At 45.1% G+C, this 14,231-nt stretch overlaps 1 protein-coding gene and 1 long non-coding RNA gene across 3 annotated transcripts; one reads left to right on the forward strand and one right to left on the reverse strand.

The window, feature by feature from the left end:
* Positions 1 to 62: 62 nt before the first annotated feature.
* NEPRO (nucleolus and neural progenitor protein) lies at positions 63 to 13,881 on the reverse strand. Of its 2 annotated transcripts, none has more exons than XM_030532885.1 (9): positions 13,774 to 13,881; positions 12,737 to 12,891; positions 11,735 to 11,811; positions 7,135 to 7,266; positions 6,701 to 6,778; positions 4,698 to 5,053; positions 3,922 to 3,983; positions 3,217 to 3,446; positions 63 to 2,517 (listed from the first exon to the last, which is right to left on the reverse strand). In XM_030532885.1, the coding sequence occupies exons 1-9, from the start codon at positions 13,871 to 13,873 to the stop codon at positions 2,097 to 2,099; spliced, it is 1,611 nt and encodes a 536-aa protein (XP_030388745.1). In that variant the 5' UTR covers positions 13,874 to 13,881; the 3' UTR covers positions 63 to 2,096. The 2 variants fall into 2 exon arrangements, with proteins under 2 accessions (XP_030388745.1, XP_030388755.1); XM_030532895.1 differs by lacking the exon at positions 13,774 to 13,881 and adding an exon at positions 13,594 to 13,668.
* LOC115634914 lies at positions 9,787 to 13,509 on the forward strand. The gene is made up of 3 exons (XR_003996471.1): positions 9,787 to 10,789; positions 11,466 to 11,468; positions 13,498 to 13,509. It is a non-coding gene; the product is annotated as an uncharacterized LOC115634914 (long non-coding RNA).
* Positions 13,882 to 14,231: the final 350 nt, after the last annotated feature.

The raw sequence follows: 14,231 nt of genomic DNA on the forward strand, positions 1-14,231 counted from the left end.
GCTAGTGCTGGTCCCTGATAGAGAGAGGCTGCTAGACTAGACAAACCACAGGTCAGCTCATGTATTCTCCATCCTTATTTTCAGTTACTTGTCTCTCTCCCAGAAAATAGCTTGCTGGGCTTAAAGCTGCTTCTGGCTAGGCCAAGTCCAGCAGTGTTATAGAATGTTTTACTGAAAAGCTTCTTTGTACCTGTATTTGGCACTGTAATAACTCCAAGGAAGTGAGTTAGTGTCCTCTGATGGATGAAGGCAGAACATTTTTTTAAATCTTGTAATGCTACAGCTAGATTACTTCAGTGCATTATAGTTGGCTGCTACCCTTAAAGTAGCCTCAGCTACATGGTGTGCAAGCTGAAGCATCAGTTCACCTCTTCCCCCCAGTCTGAGCTGTTTTATGCACATGATCAGCACTTCAGATAGGCAAATATCTTTCAGAACTGGGATTATCACTTATTCTAGATTGTGCCTCCAGCCCTGACCACTAGACTTACTGTGTGGATCACTCCTCTAAGTGGGGCTTAAACTTCACAGCACCAGCAGGAATCCATGTTCACTACATGATCTAGATTTCAAATCTGGCCAAGCACTAGAATTTGGATAGCTTAAAGCAGCGGCTGTCAACCTTTCCAGACTGCTGTACCCCTTTCAGGAGTTTGATTTGCCATGAGTACCCCCAAGTTTCACCTCACTTAAACTGCTTGCTTACAAAATCAGAAAAAAAATATGAGTGTCATAGCACACAGACTGAAAAACTGTATTTTCTCATAAAAATAAACAAATATTGTGCTTACATTTCAGTGTATAATATACAGAGCAGTATAAAGTTCTGCATAAAATTTTAGTTTGGACAGACACTGCTAGTGCTTTTTATGCAGCCTGTTAAAAACTAAGCAGATATCTAGATGAGGTGATGTACCATCCAGAAGACCTGTATACACCAAGGGGTACACATACCCCTGGTTGAGAACCATTGGCTGAAGGCAACACTGTAGTACCTAGCTTGTGCGCTCCCATACACTTCAGGCATCAGAATGACAAGACTGCTGTCCAGGCTCTAGGATCATGACAATACAAAGACATTTTGGCTTCTGTATGAGCAGCAACTATTAAAGGGGTGACTGAATGTGTACGTATATAGTCTTGGCTTGTTTGAAGAAACACAAATACATAGAAAGTATTTTAAATCTTCACTCAGGGCAAGGCAGGTGTTCCTTTGATAGCCAGAAGCAGGTGGCCCAGCTCTTTCCACATGCTAGAGGAGTATTGTCCTCTAGTTGGTTTCTAACATGGTGTTTTATACTACATTTTGTGATTGCAGCACTTATACCACAGGTCTCATCATCATGCAGTAGGACTAGAGCCCTTGTACTTTTCCTGATGAAGAGATAAAAAATGCCCAAATAAATCACTGTTCCCTTAGCAAAGCCCTCTCACCCATGACAATTTATTGAACTGTCCATTTGAGATATCTCCTCTAAAATAACATTTTACAAAGAAACATTTAGTAGGACTACCATCTTCCCTGTAGTGCAGCCTCAGTAGCCCCCCCGTTATTGTGGGGAAATGAAATATGTGGATTACAGAGACTAACACTTTAACAATGTTTCTAATAGCTTCCTTTAGGAGACTCTAACCCATCTTCTAAAGGCAGTTATAAAAAGCTAGACTGGAGTTCTACAGCAGTGGTCCCCAAACTTTTCACAGTTGTGCCCTGCCTTAGACCTCTCTGTGCACCCCTCCCCCCATTGGCCAGGAGCAGGGCTGTAGCTCCCAGGGTGAGTGGAGAGAGAGACATGGGTAAGGGGGCCGCAGCTGGATGCAGGTCTCCAGCCAGGGTTGGGAACAGAGCTATAGCCAGGAGCTGAGGTTTGGGGTGGGGCCAAGACTAGGGCTGGGACAGGTGCAGAGTCAAGGCTGCACATGGGGCCAGAGCAGAGGGATTGGAGCGAGGTTGGGTGGGGCTCCTTCCCCACTCCCCATGGAGGCTGACTTGGGCCCCACTGTGCCCCCCCCAATGTTCCTCCATGCCCACCCTTGGGGGGGTGCCCCACAGTTTGGGGACCTCTGTGCTACAGTGACTCATCACCACACCAGTGTTATACACCCATTGCTGCAAAAATGTCATCAATATCATCGTTCTCACTAGTCCCTTTCACTGTAGGCCCAGGGTTTCTTTCCAATGCCACAGGTTCAGAGGTCCCCACTTTGTCTTGTTCTCCAACATGCCTGGTAGCGCTACAGTCTCCTGCTTTTCTTAGGTGAAGTGAATGCTCACACTGCTGAGAAGGTAAGAGGGACACAGCACTAGGCATACTCTCTTCAAAAAGGCTGGAAGTGTTTTGTTGAACAAACTCTGGAGTCTTCTTTGAGACTGATTTTGACCTTCTGGACAGTTTGATCTTCCTTTGCTGCCAGGAACTTGCTCTGCGGTACTGCTTTGGACAATGTTCCTTTCGCAAGCCAGAGAGAAGGTATTTGCAGATAGATGCTTTAACACAGCCCAGTTTTTTCTGTAAGCTTTAAGGTGAAAGGGAAAAAAAAACAAAGCAATTCTTCAGTGAGAGGGAAAAAGACAAAATGGTTTCTGCTCTGGCAAAATTCAACCCTCAGCTTTGGGAGACTTGGACATGTCCTTTCTTCCCTCACAACCCAGACATATAGAAGCATCTTGAGAATCATAAGCCCAGGCTTGCAAAAAAAAAAAAAATCACCATCCCAGGTAGAAAGAGTATTCGCCCACCCTTAAATCTTACTGCAGTGTAGAAAGTATTCACTCACTCATTTAAAAAAGCCTCGCTCCAAAGGAGTGAACAGGATGATGCGTTCATAGAGTAATACACCTCCCCTCAAATGTATTTCTAGATCTGTGAACATTCCAAAGGCTTTTCTACACAGGAACTTGCAGCTGTTTCATTAAATTGGTTTAATTAAGCAACTGCACACTGGTGGACTCTTACTTTGGTTTAAGAATAGCTTATTTCTGTCATCTTAAACCTGTTCCTAATTGATTTAAGATGAGCCAAAAACCCCACTCATTCCAGAACAACAGCGTCCACACAAGGTAATGTAGCTATGCTAGTACAAAAGTTTTAATTTAACGCTTTGGCAATATCAACATAACTTTCCTACATAGGTAAGACCTAAATAGTTAGATATATTAAAGAACTGCAAAGTGTTGTCCCTGAAAACCCCAAATCCTTGTTAAATTACACCTGCCTGCAGCCTTGAGCCTCCACATGCTGCAGCCGTTTGCTTTTCAAAAGTTTTGTTCCCAGAAAGAAAGCTTCTGACTTGAGCTTTTTGCTTTTGCAGCAGACAATGGCTGTTTTGAGTGCTTCAGACAGTTCTCCGAAAGAGCAGGCTTCTCTAAACCGCAACACAAGGGATTTGGCATGCTGAGATCTCACTGCTTTTGCTTCAGAAAGTGTTAGCCTGAAGTCTACATCCTGAAATAAAGATGAAGGAAGAAATTAGTGTTTTAAAAAAAATCAGTGTCCTACTGATCCTCAACAAGAGATAAGCTCAGATGCTTAGTGTTAAAGAAACGTCATCATTTACTGCACCGGGAGGCAGTGGTCTGGTTGTTAAGAGGAAGAACTGTAGTTTTCATGAACTTAAGTCCCAGTTCCCATCTCTAGCACCAACCGTGAAATGGAGACTGATACCCACATTTGTAAAGCACTCAGATCCGCAAGCAAAAGACAAAATTACATTGTCTACACACAGCCTCTATGCCAGTTTGAGGACCTAAGATAAGGTAAGCCAGGGAAAGAGCCCTGGAAGCCACTAGCTTCAAAGTACCAGGGACAGGCAGCACAAAGGGGAGAGAATATTTTCCATCACAAACACACAGAAAAAGCTTTTGGAGCCCTGATGTCCTCTTTAAAAGATAAAATGTGTGATAATTTTAGCCATACAAACCTCTTGGACTCTGAGTTTCCGTTGCCTACATAAGGTCTTGATGTCAAATCCCAACTCCTTCCCTGGGGGGAGAGAGAAAGAAAAGACTGTCATTTAAAAATGGGAAGAGTTAGTTCATTTTGGTAAGAGTTGTTTCCGTAACTGCACAGTTTCACCCCAGTTCAGCCGTTCAGTCTGCTGCACAGCCATACAGGAGACATCAGGTCATAAGCTGCTTACTAACAACTGGCTCACACCAGGGCTCAGCATTGCCAGTTGGCAATGCAAAGAGGGGCGAGTGGTTAAAGAACAGAACTAGGAATCAGAAGATCTAGGTTCTGCTATATGGGGACTTGGCCAGTTTACTTAGCTTCACTGTCCCCTTATTTATAAAATGGGGAGGAGGAATGAAAAGAATGAGCTGCTGAGAGGCTTACATTGTTCATTTTGTACTGTACCGCACCATGGAAGTGGAAAGCATTACTTAACACTCTTCCCCACCCCACCCCAAGTCTTCACACACTTCCAGAAAAACAGTAACAAAACTGCAAAGCTTTACATTTCAGAAGATGACGTGAAAGACAAGGGTAGGCCAAAGCACACCTTCTTACCACTCTTCTGTTAGAGATCCCAGCATGTACCTGGCCCAGAGAAGCTAAAGATGAAGCATTTAATGCTGGGACCTGTGGTATCCCTGAGCCACAGGATTTACTCCATTTTATGCAGGTAGAACCTAAGGATTAGGGGCACGTTGCTAACATGGCCCTCCCCACCAACGTTACATCAGAACTCTTTACCTCGGTTAGCTCTCTTCACCAGAACCGGCTTTCCAATATCGATGGGGTGCTGGATGTTGGTCATCTTCTTGCTGCACCTTGTGGGAGCTGCTGGGCCTCTCTCTTTACTGCACCTGGATGCTACTGCAGGCCCTGCAAACAGCTTGTTCAGCCATCCAGTTGCCTTTTTTGTTGCAAGTACTTTAGGTCTTTTCTTAATCTCCAAATAAAGGGGTCCCAGAAACTCAGTGATTTCAGAAGGGAAGGTAAACCCCTTAATATAAGGCATCTGCTGGGTCCTGGACACCTCCTGTAGCAACCCAGACAACACCCCATATAAAGAAATGAGGCTTTGTAATACACACCTATAGAGAATCCTGGGAAGATAAACACATGGGCATGAGCCAGCTGCAGACACAAGCTGTTTAACTTGAACTCACTAAGCAAGTACACTAATCCCGTAACTGCCTCTTCCTCCCCTTTTCTCCTAAAGTCCCTTCCCTCCCCTGCCCCCCACACTTCCGGGTCCTGACTTCATGCTTGCCAACCACCTACCCTTGCATGTGTTTCAGAACTGGTTCTTCCCTAAAAATAGCCTAACCTCCCAATGTAAATGGCTTCCTCAATGCTGGTTTCTGGCCTAAGGGAGGGTTACCAGTTTTGGTTGGATCTATTCCTAGAGGTTTCATCATGATATAATCTTTAATTGAAGATTCATCTTTAACTCCTGGAGACTCCAGAACAATCCTGGAGGGTTGGCAACCCTACGCACGGAGCAACAGGACAAGACTTGCTCCACTCTTAAGTTTCCATCCAATACCCATCCTCCAGAAACCTCTTTTCTTCCCTAGCACTATATCTAGTGGATCTTCCATAAACCCTGAGAATTAGCAGGTTCCCAAGTAACATCCAGCCAAGCCCATTTAATGGGAATTCTTTCATGCACCAAACCATTTTGCATCAATTCAATGCAGTTGGGCCTACTTATTTGATATTATACACTTTTCAATGGAAACTGGAAAAAAATGTCCTGTTCCAAACAGCACTTGTACAATGTATTATATATGGAGCTATGCCATGCAAGAGGGTCTACATTTTTTCAGTCTAGTTGCCCACTTTGTGCACAAAGCAATGATGTGAAGAGACTGGAACAATGATTTCACTGAAAGAATCAGGAGCATTGAGGACAGACTTCATTCTATCCATTTCATTTTCAGCATGAGGCAGGTCAGACTGGTTACTGGAAAATCCCAGATGCTAAAAAATGTTGTGGCAATTTGACACTGTATCTATAGGGTGAAATGAACTTGTCTGAAGAAAATATATGCTTTGCAGTTTATGTAAAGTGCAGGTTCTGTTAGCAGTTGTGGAAACACCTTGAAGGAAGGGAGATAATTGGAAAAACTGGACCTGGAAGGTAACTGACAAGATAGGAGGAAAAGTCCTTAAAGAAGACACCCAAGTTACCAAGAGTGGTTCAAACTAGTTCAATCAAAAAGACATTTTCAGTCACGTAGAGTCTGATAACAAAAGGTATAACAGGCTGAGGGTTCACTCTGAGTACCTGCCCTGTGCAGCTGGAACCAGTCAACATGGGTTTGAGCACCCCAGGCCTAGTCCTGTTGTAAGTATCCGATTCATACTTATAATTGCATCTTACTATATAGGTGTGGTTATTGCTTAGACATTTAAGACACATTTGGAGCAGCTGTATAAATATAATTTGGCCTTTGGATTTAATAGAGAATTTTATGTTTAAATTAGTGTAATGGTAATACTCTGTATTAATAATAATAATGAATAATTCCAACCACCCTGACTGTGGTATAGTTAATGTTAGAGAAATTTGCTAAGTGCCAAGAACACACACTTCACATCTACTACAGCATCCTACAGGATATCCAGTAAGAGAACACTCACTAACCAGAAAGGCCAGAGTACACCATCTGCTGGTGAAAGTACCCAAGGAAAAGACAGACAGACAGACAAAAAACAGTAAAGATTAGTTTTCAAAATGTACAAACCATAATCTGCTCAACAATCCTGAAACCACAGTGTTCAAGAGGATGTATTCTTCCAAACACAGATGCTTAACAGACAGGCTGGAAATTAAGCTGCTTAAGGTTAGACAACAACATAACAATGTACAACAGAACGCAGTGAGCAAAGAGACTTTCCTTAAAAAAAAAAAAAAAACCTCAAGGAGCAATATCCTTGGCAACTGTTTAGGCTAGGGATACCCAAACACTGGGTTTCTCGGGGCTGCAATGGCAAACCTAACACCACAAATAGATGCATGCAACTTGAAGCTGCTTTAATAGATTAAAAAAATTGCTTGGCTGAGTCCAGCAGCAATTACAAGCCTACAGTAGATCCAGTTTTGTTCTCGTCATGAAGCTGAATGGGGGAGGGCGGCAAGTGATATTTAAGAAAATCATTCTGTAGAGAAAAAGGATACACAAATGCTTTGCAGCAACACTCCAGTAAGCGCAGCAAGAGCTTGCAGCCTCCCAAGATCTTCACCGCCACCACTTCCGTCACAGGCTGGCTGGGAACTAAGCACTTCCCTGCATTTTCAGATTTACTTTTCCTACATTATCAGAAAGGTAAGGAGATAGTGATTACGCTTAGCATTTGTATTTCCTTCTGAAGTTTTTAGCAGCTTGGAGGTAATGCTTACTGAGGCCTGGTGTACATTACAAAGTTAGGCGCCTTTGTGCACATGTCTATTCTCAAATCCATCTCCCACCTATGTAAGCACCTTGTTATGGCAACGCAGTAACACCCCCTCCCCAAGTGGCATTGGGCCATGGTCGCTGTACCAAGCAAGGTTGATGCAGCACAAGTGCAGACACTGCATTACTTATGTTAATCCTAACAGTCTTCCAGCAACTGTCCCACAATGCCTGACACCGACCATTCTGGTCACAATTATGAACTCCACTGCCTAGGGATCACAGAGAGTGGAAGGCCCCCTCCCCTTTAAAGCCTCCTGATTGCCCCAGTTGGTAAGTGCACCTAGCAGCTCCCCATTGTTGTGTGCAACTGCTCAGCTGGACATGACGGCTACACACTCCAGACATGCGCCAGCTCAGATTACATAGGAGATTTTAGATCTCCTGGGCTTGTAGGGAGAAGAGGCTGTGCAGATACAGCTACAGACTAGCTGTAGAAAAATGGACATCTATGAGCAGATTGCATGGGGGATGCAGAAGGGGTACAACATGGACAAGCAGCAGTGCCACATGAAAGCGAAGGAACTACATCAGGCATATCAGATGGTCATAAAGGCCAATAGTCAATCTGGTGCTGAACTGCAGACATGCCACCTTTACGAAGAACTGCATGCCATACTTGGCGGAGACCCCATCACCACAATGGATACCTCCAAGAAGCCCGAGCCACAGGCCCCTGGCATGATCAGCAAGGATGATAGGAAGTGGAAGAGAAGTAGGATGAGGGACAAGTGACCAAGGGTCCAGCTTTGCTGAGCATCAGGACCTGTTTAAGACTCCACTGCAGTTCAGGCAGTTGAGCATGGGAAAGTCTGATGCAGAGGAGGGAACCTCAGGTATGTGTAACTGTATTTCCCATTACATTGATGTACTGACAGTGCCCCCAGCTTAACAGGACACAGCTACTGACTTTTCATTAGTTTACTCATACTAGAAGAGGCAGCAGAAGAATGAAGAGAGGTAGCGAAGTTATCTGCTTTTCATTGCTCTGTAAAGTTAGGCAAAGGGGTGAAGGGAGGCACAAAGAGCAATTTGTTTATGTACACAGGGATGGCCCTGGAATCCTCCTGAAAGATCTCAAGGAACTTTCATGGAGATACTCTGCAATCCTCTCCCACAGGTTTCTAGGGATGGCAGCCTTATTTCTTCCTCCGTGGTAGGACACTTTCTCACACCACTCAGTGATAACTTTGGCAGGCACTATTGCAGTATACAGGTAGCAGCATACAGGCCTGGGCAGCTTCAGGACACTAGCAGCAGCTGTGCTCTCTGTGCCTTTGTTACCCTGAGAAGTGAGATTTTCAGCTAAAATCACCACCCCCTGTGGGAAATGGTCCCAGTATTCAGTGCTGTTGCCCTTTACTCACAGTGTCATGCAAATGAGCAATTCCCTCACCCCTGGCAGGCCACCCTCACTATAGCTGGTGCTGGGAGTGGCACCCTGCACAAGCATGCCGAAGCAGATGTGTCAATGAGAGTGTCTTGTTTAATTGTTTAGGAGAGCAAAGGATGGGAGTGCTGAACGTCAACTTTCACTTTCCATTGTGACTATCCTGACAATGGAACCTCTATGTGTTTTGTGCTGCTGCCTTGAGGAGTTCCTGTTCCACATCCACTGAATGCCTGAGTCAGATAAGGAGGAGAAAGAAGAGGACTTGGGGTGACATGTTCAATGAAATCCTGCAAGCCAGTGCTGCAACAAACCATGAGCCCAGGGCTTGGAGGGTGGACACTGAAGACAGCCTGGAGAAGGAAAGAGTAGACAGGACAAAGGCCCAGGAGTCCCAGCAGGAAAAAGAGAGAGAGATGCAGGACGTAATAGGGTTTCTATGGCAACACACACAGATTGCTGCAGACTCTTCTGGACATACAGGCTCAACAGTCACGGGCTTGTCTCCCTTTGCAATCCATGGGGAACTCCATTGCAGCACTTCCTTACACTTCCCCCCCCACACACACACACACATTCCACATGGCATCTTGGGCCACATTCCTATCATTCCACCTCAGAGGATATTAAGGACAACCAGAGCATCAAATACAGCAGCTGTGGCTTTCACAGGTCACTGTATGTGTAGGTAAAATGGCCATGCATGTTCTTTCCTGGCTATTAGCCAGGATGGGTAAGGAATGGTGTCCCTAGCCTCTGTTTGTCAGAGGGTGGAGATGGATGGCAGGAGAGAGATCACTTGATCACTGCCTGTTAGGTTCACTCCCTCTGGGGCACCTGGCATTGGCCACTGTCAGTAGACAGGATACTGGGCTAGATGGACCTTTGGTCTGACCCGGTACGGCCATTCTTATGTTTCCCCTAGTTAAGGTCTGTTTCATTAGTTTTTAATGTATTTGCTTTTAAATTGCAGATTTTTCTTTGCACTTTTTGTTAATGAATAAAATTCTATTATTTGGAAAATAATTCATCTTTATCAGATCACAACATATGCTGAAGAGTGTCTAGCAGTTCTGAAAGCACCCATTTGTTTCCTGTACAGTGTAACCTACAGTTAGATCAGTGACCTACACTGTAATGATCATAAATGTACAGCAAGCAGCACAAAATTAACAGTTGCACTGGCAGTGTGATATTCATAGATGTACACCAACCACCACACAATTCCTAACAGACCCCAAACAGCAGGGCCAGAGAGAGCACAGTCCCCCACAACACATTCCTGTAACTTACTGTAGATGTGCCCTATCAAAGCCTCCCTGAGCCATACAGCTTCACATTGAGCAATTTTAACAGCCTTTGTGTCTGGCTGTTCAAACTCAGCAGACAGCCACTCCACCCCACACCACTCGCAAACTTGCCCTCTTTGCTTCACAGATATTATGCAGGTCACAGCAGATGCTTGTAACCGCTGGGATGGTTTTTTCCACTGAGATCCAATCTTGTACGTGAGCAATACCAGCATCCCTTCAATCTACCAAAAGCACATTCAACTGTCTTTCTGCCTCTTACTGAGCGGATACTTGCATCTCTCTTTGCTGCTGCTGATGTGACCGGTGTACAGCTTCGTAAGCCAGAGGAGTAATATGTAGGCTGGATCCCAGGATCACTACTGGCATTTTAACATCACCAATGGTAATCCACCGGTCAGGAAAGAAAGTGCCTGCTCATGGCTTTCTGAACAGTCCTGTGTTCTTAAAGATGTGAGTGTCATGCACCTTCCGTGACCAGGCAACTGATGTTGGTGAAGCATCCCTGGTGATCCACCAATGCTTGCATAACCTCTGAAAAGCAGCCCTTTCTGTGGCAAGGTGCTCTAGTGCCAAAATAGGGAGATGCATTCTGTCTATTGCTCCACTGCAGTTCAGGAATCCCACTGACGCAAATCCATCCACTATGCCCTGCATGTTGCTGAGAGTCACAGTCCTGTGTAGCATGAGATGATTAATGACCCTGCATGCTTGCATGACAATAGCCCACTGGCTGGTGGCAATTCAGCCTTGCAAGTTTCCACAGTGCTTCTCCACTGTAAGTGCAGCTCTCATCCCTGTGCTGGAACGATGGGACGAGCTCAGCACATGGATCCAAAAAGGTGGCCTTTCACATCCAAAAGTTCTGCAGCCACTGCTCATCATCCCAAACTTGCATTTCGATGAGATCCCAACAGTCAGTACTCCTTTCTCAGGCCCAGAAGTGGCTCTTCACCATCTGCAGCTGCTCTGTGAATGACACTAGCAAGAACCAATTCAAGGTTGTTATGTCCCACAGCAGTCTGTCATCCAATAAATTATCATGTTCCTCACTGATTTGGTTCTTCATATGGCTCTGCAAATACTGAAGGATCTTGTGTCTGTCCTGTGCCTGCAACACTTATGACAATAGCGCAGAGCTGTGCAGGCTCCATGCTTCTGTCAGAGACAGGGGACAGTGAAGATGGCTGTACAGTTTCATGTTTGTTTGTTTTTTTAAGACAAGAAAATTATGGGATATAGATGACATTTTGTGATGGAGATAGTTGCACACTGAAAAGTTGAGCCCTTGCTCCCAGGCACGCCTGCATAACTCATTTCTGCCCCACCATGCATTGTCAAAACTTCCCAAGAGACAGTGAGCTTGACAGTGGCAGGTTGCACACTGGGATACTTACCATGGTGCACTGCACTGTGCATCAACACAAACACTCCTGATAAGTTTTATGCAAAGAGCCGATGCTAGGAACCACGTATGCACATGCACAAGCAATATACTATCTATGGCAGCTTTATGCCAACATAACTTGTGTCATCCAAACTTTGTAGTGTAGACATGGCCTAAGACAATGAATCATGTAGCAAGATAACGGGTGATAAGATATTCAGTTTCAAGCAACTTACTTGGGACACAATTCCGTCAGATCTTGAATGGAGCCCATCAAGTTCATCTGATTTAAACGCTTTAAGCATTGTTCTACCTGAAAAGAGAACAAACACCTTGGGTAGATATTTTCAGAAAAACAAGTTTTTTAGCCTAAGAGTCATCTGTTAAATAAGACAACATCTCCCCTTCTTGGTTTGCCAGGGGCAGCAGGTGGACCTTCTGGGTCTCATACATTGGTACATTCAAATATCTGAATAATGATCGTGGGATCTCTCTCTGAGATTATTGTGACAGGAATTTACACTGAGGCAGAGATTGTTGATTAATGCTAACTCTAGGCTCCATCTTGCTATTTTGAGGATTCAATTAAGTTTTCAAAAATAAAAATGCAAATGACTTCAGGAGGAGGCAGTGTGTCAAGTGAATAGATAGAAAGTCAGAAAGCCTGGGTTGTAATCTCAATTGTGCTACAGCAATGAGCAGCATACTTATTATATTTAGATAGAATACACCAATTTTTTTTAAACTGATGATATTCAGCAAATATATTCAGCTTCACTTTTTAAAGCTGCTTTGAAAAAAACAGTTCCTTCCCAAGAAGAGTTTGTAGAAGTTGTATTTCACAGGCAATTTGTGGATTATTTTCCCCCACCCATTATAAATTAAACACAAATATTTGTATTTCTATTATTCATGAATTGTAAGAAGCATCTAATTACATTTATTAGGGTCTTAACTTGAACAGAAAGGGTCTATATTGTTCTTACGGAAATAAGTGGCAGAATTCTCATTGATTACAAAGGAGCAAGACTTGGTTCAAAAACCAGTGGAACTTACAATGTCTTAAAGCCAAGCAAAGAGTGTTATGAAACTACCAAAACCCACACTTTTGGGATGAAAACAAGCCTGCCAAATTTCTTCCCCAAAAGAAATTTTGAGAAAAGTGCAGTGGACTTATAACTGAGATTTAGAAGGCTCATTTCAACCATAATTATTTCATGAAGTTTCTTCTTGCTGACCTGTTTCAGAGACAAATAGGTTTTATGGTGAGCCATTCTGTTGTGGAAACCATAAAGGATCGCATGTAAAACTTTTCCTTCTGCATCCACAGCTTTACTCTTCAGCAACATGCTGACCTTGTAACATTCTTTAACAACAGCTGGAAGGCATCTCACTGAGGAAAAAATGAAGATATTAATTATTTATTCCATACAAGATAAATCATATTATCCTATAAATTATAACAACCCATGTCCCGAAGCACATGGACCAAAGAAATATACTTGATAAAAGCTAGGAACTACCCATCTTGGTTTCATATACATTTGAACAAATACCAGTTTGTTACTCTTGCCTGCAATACATTCAGTACAGTCCTTACTTATGATATATAACACATGGGAGTTTCATTATAACAGAATTTTTAAGTCATTTACTTCTCCCCACTTTTTGTGTTTTCCATTTCACTTAGCTTGGACAGTGCAACTCAACTAGTTTAGGCGGCATCACTAGAGCTAGTCCAATAAATTTGGATTTGTGTTCCTAAAACTGCAAGGAAATAGAAATAAAACTGCCAAGTAGTGAGTTGAGAGAGTGCGGTGTTTTTTAAAAAAATCATGATCACGTCTAGCAGTTTTAGTCCCAGAGATCTAACGGTTTGTGGTTTAAATACAGAACAAAACCTGACTAGATCAGACCCTTTAAAAAAACATTCCCAGATCCTTGACAATCCCAGTCTCACACACGCTTCATGCGGTATGCGACAGGCCGTGTTTCAGAGTCACAGATGATCTGAGAGTCAGGCACTGCTGCCTCAAGTCTGCAGACGGCAAGGGCAAGAGCTAATGGCCCTGCACGTAGAGGGATCATCACGTACCCTGCAGAGCCTGCCCGGTGAGTTCTCCCAGCCTCCCGCTGCAGCCCCCGCCGACTCCAGAATCCTCCCCGTGCAGCCCCACGCGCGCCCCTGCCAGCTCCCCGCACGGTCCCAGCGGGCGGTGGTAGCTGCTGGGGCTTCCCAGTGCCCCCTCCCCAGCGCTGCCCTTTGCTCGGCTACCTGCCGGGTGTTGGGCCGGCAGGGCCACCGTAGCGCTGCTCGCAGGCCGCGGCACGCGCCACCGGTTCCACGCCGCCTCCCCCTGCACAGGCGCCGCCATCTTGCCAGAGTGAGAAGCGGGCGGGACTCGCAGAGTGAAGATGGGGGCGGAGCTACACGAGCAGGAGGCGGGGCTTGGCGGAACCAAACCAGTGCGGGGGGTGTAGAGACGGGGAAGCGGAACCAAATGGTCTGGGCGGAGGAAGGTGCTTGGGCAGCGCAGACTCCCCTGGGCGGGGCCTGGCGCGAGCTCCCCCCCTCCCGGGCTCCTGGGGCGGGGCTGAGGCTCGTGGCGCGTGTGCCGGGCGCTGCTAGGGTCCGGAGCGCGCCCCGCCGCTCGGGTTGTGCCTCCGGCCCCAGCTCCTGGAGGCGGGCGGCGGGCGGAGGCGCGGAGCTGGCCCCCAGGCAGGAAGAGTCTC

Source organism: Gopherus evgoodei, chromosome 1 (assembly GCF_007399415.2).
Source record: "Gopherus evgoodei ecotype Sinaloan lineage chromosome 1, rGopEvg1_v1.p, whole genome shotgun sequence".
NCBI lineage: Eukaryota > Metazoa > Chordata > Testudines > Testudinidae > Gopherus > Gopherus evgoodei.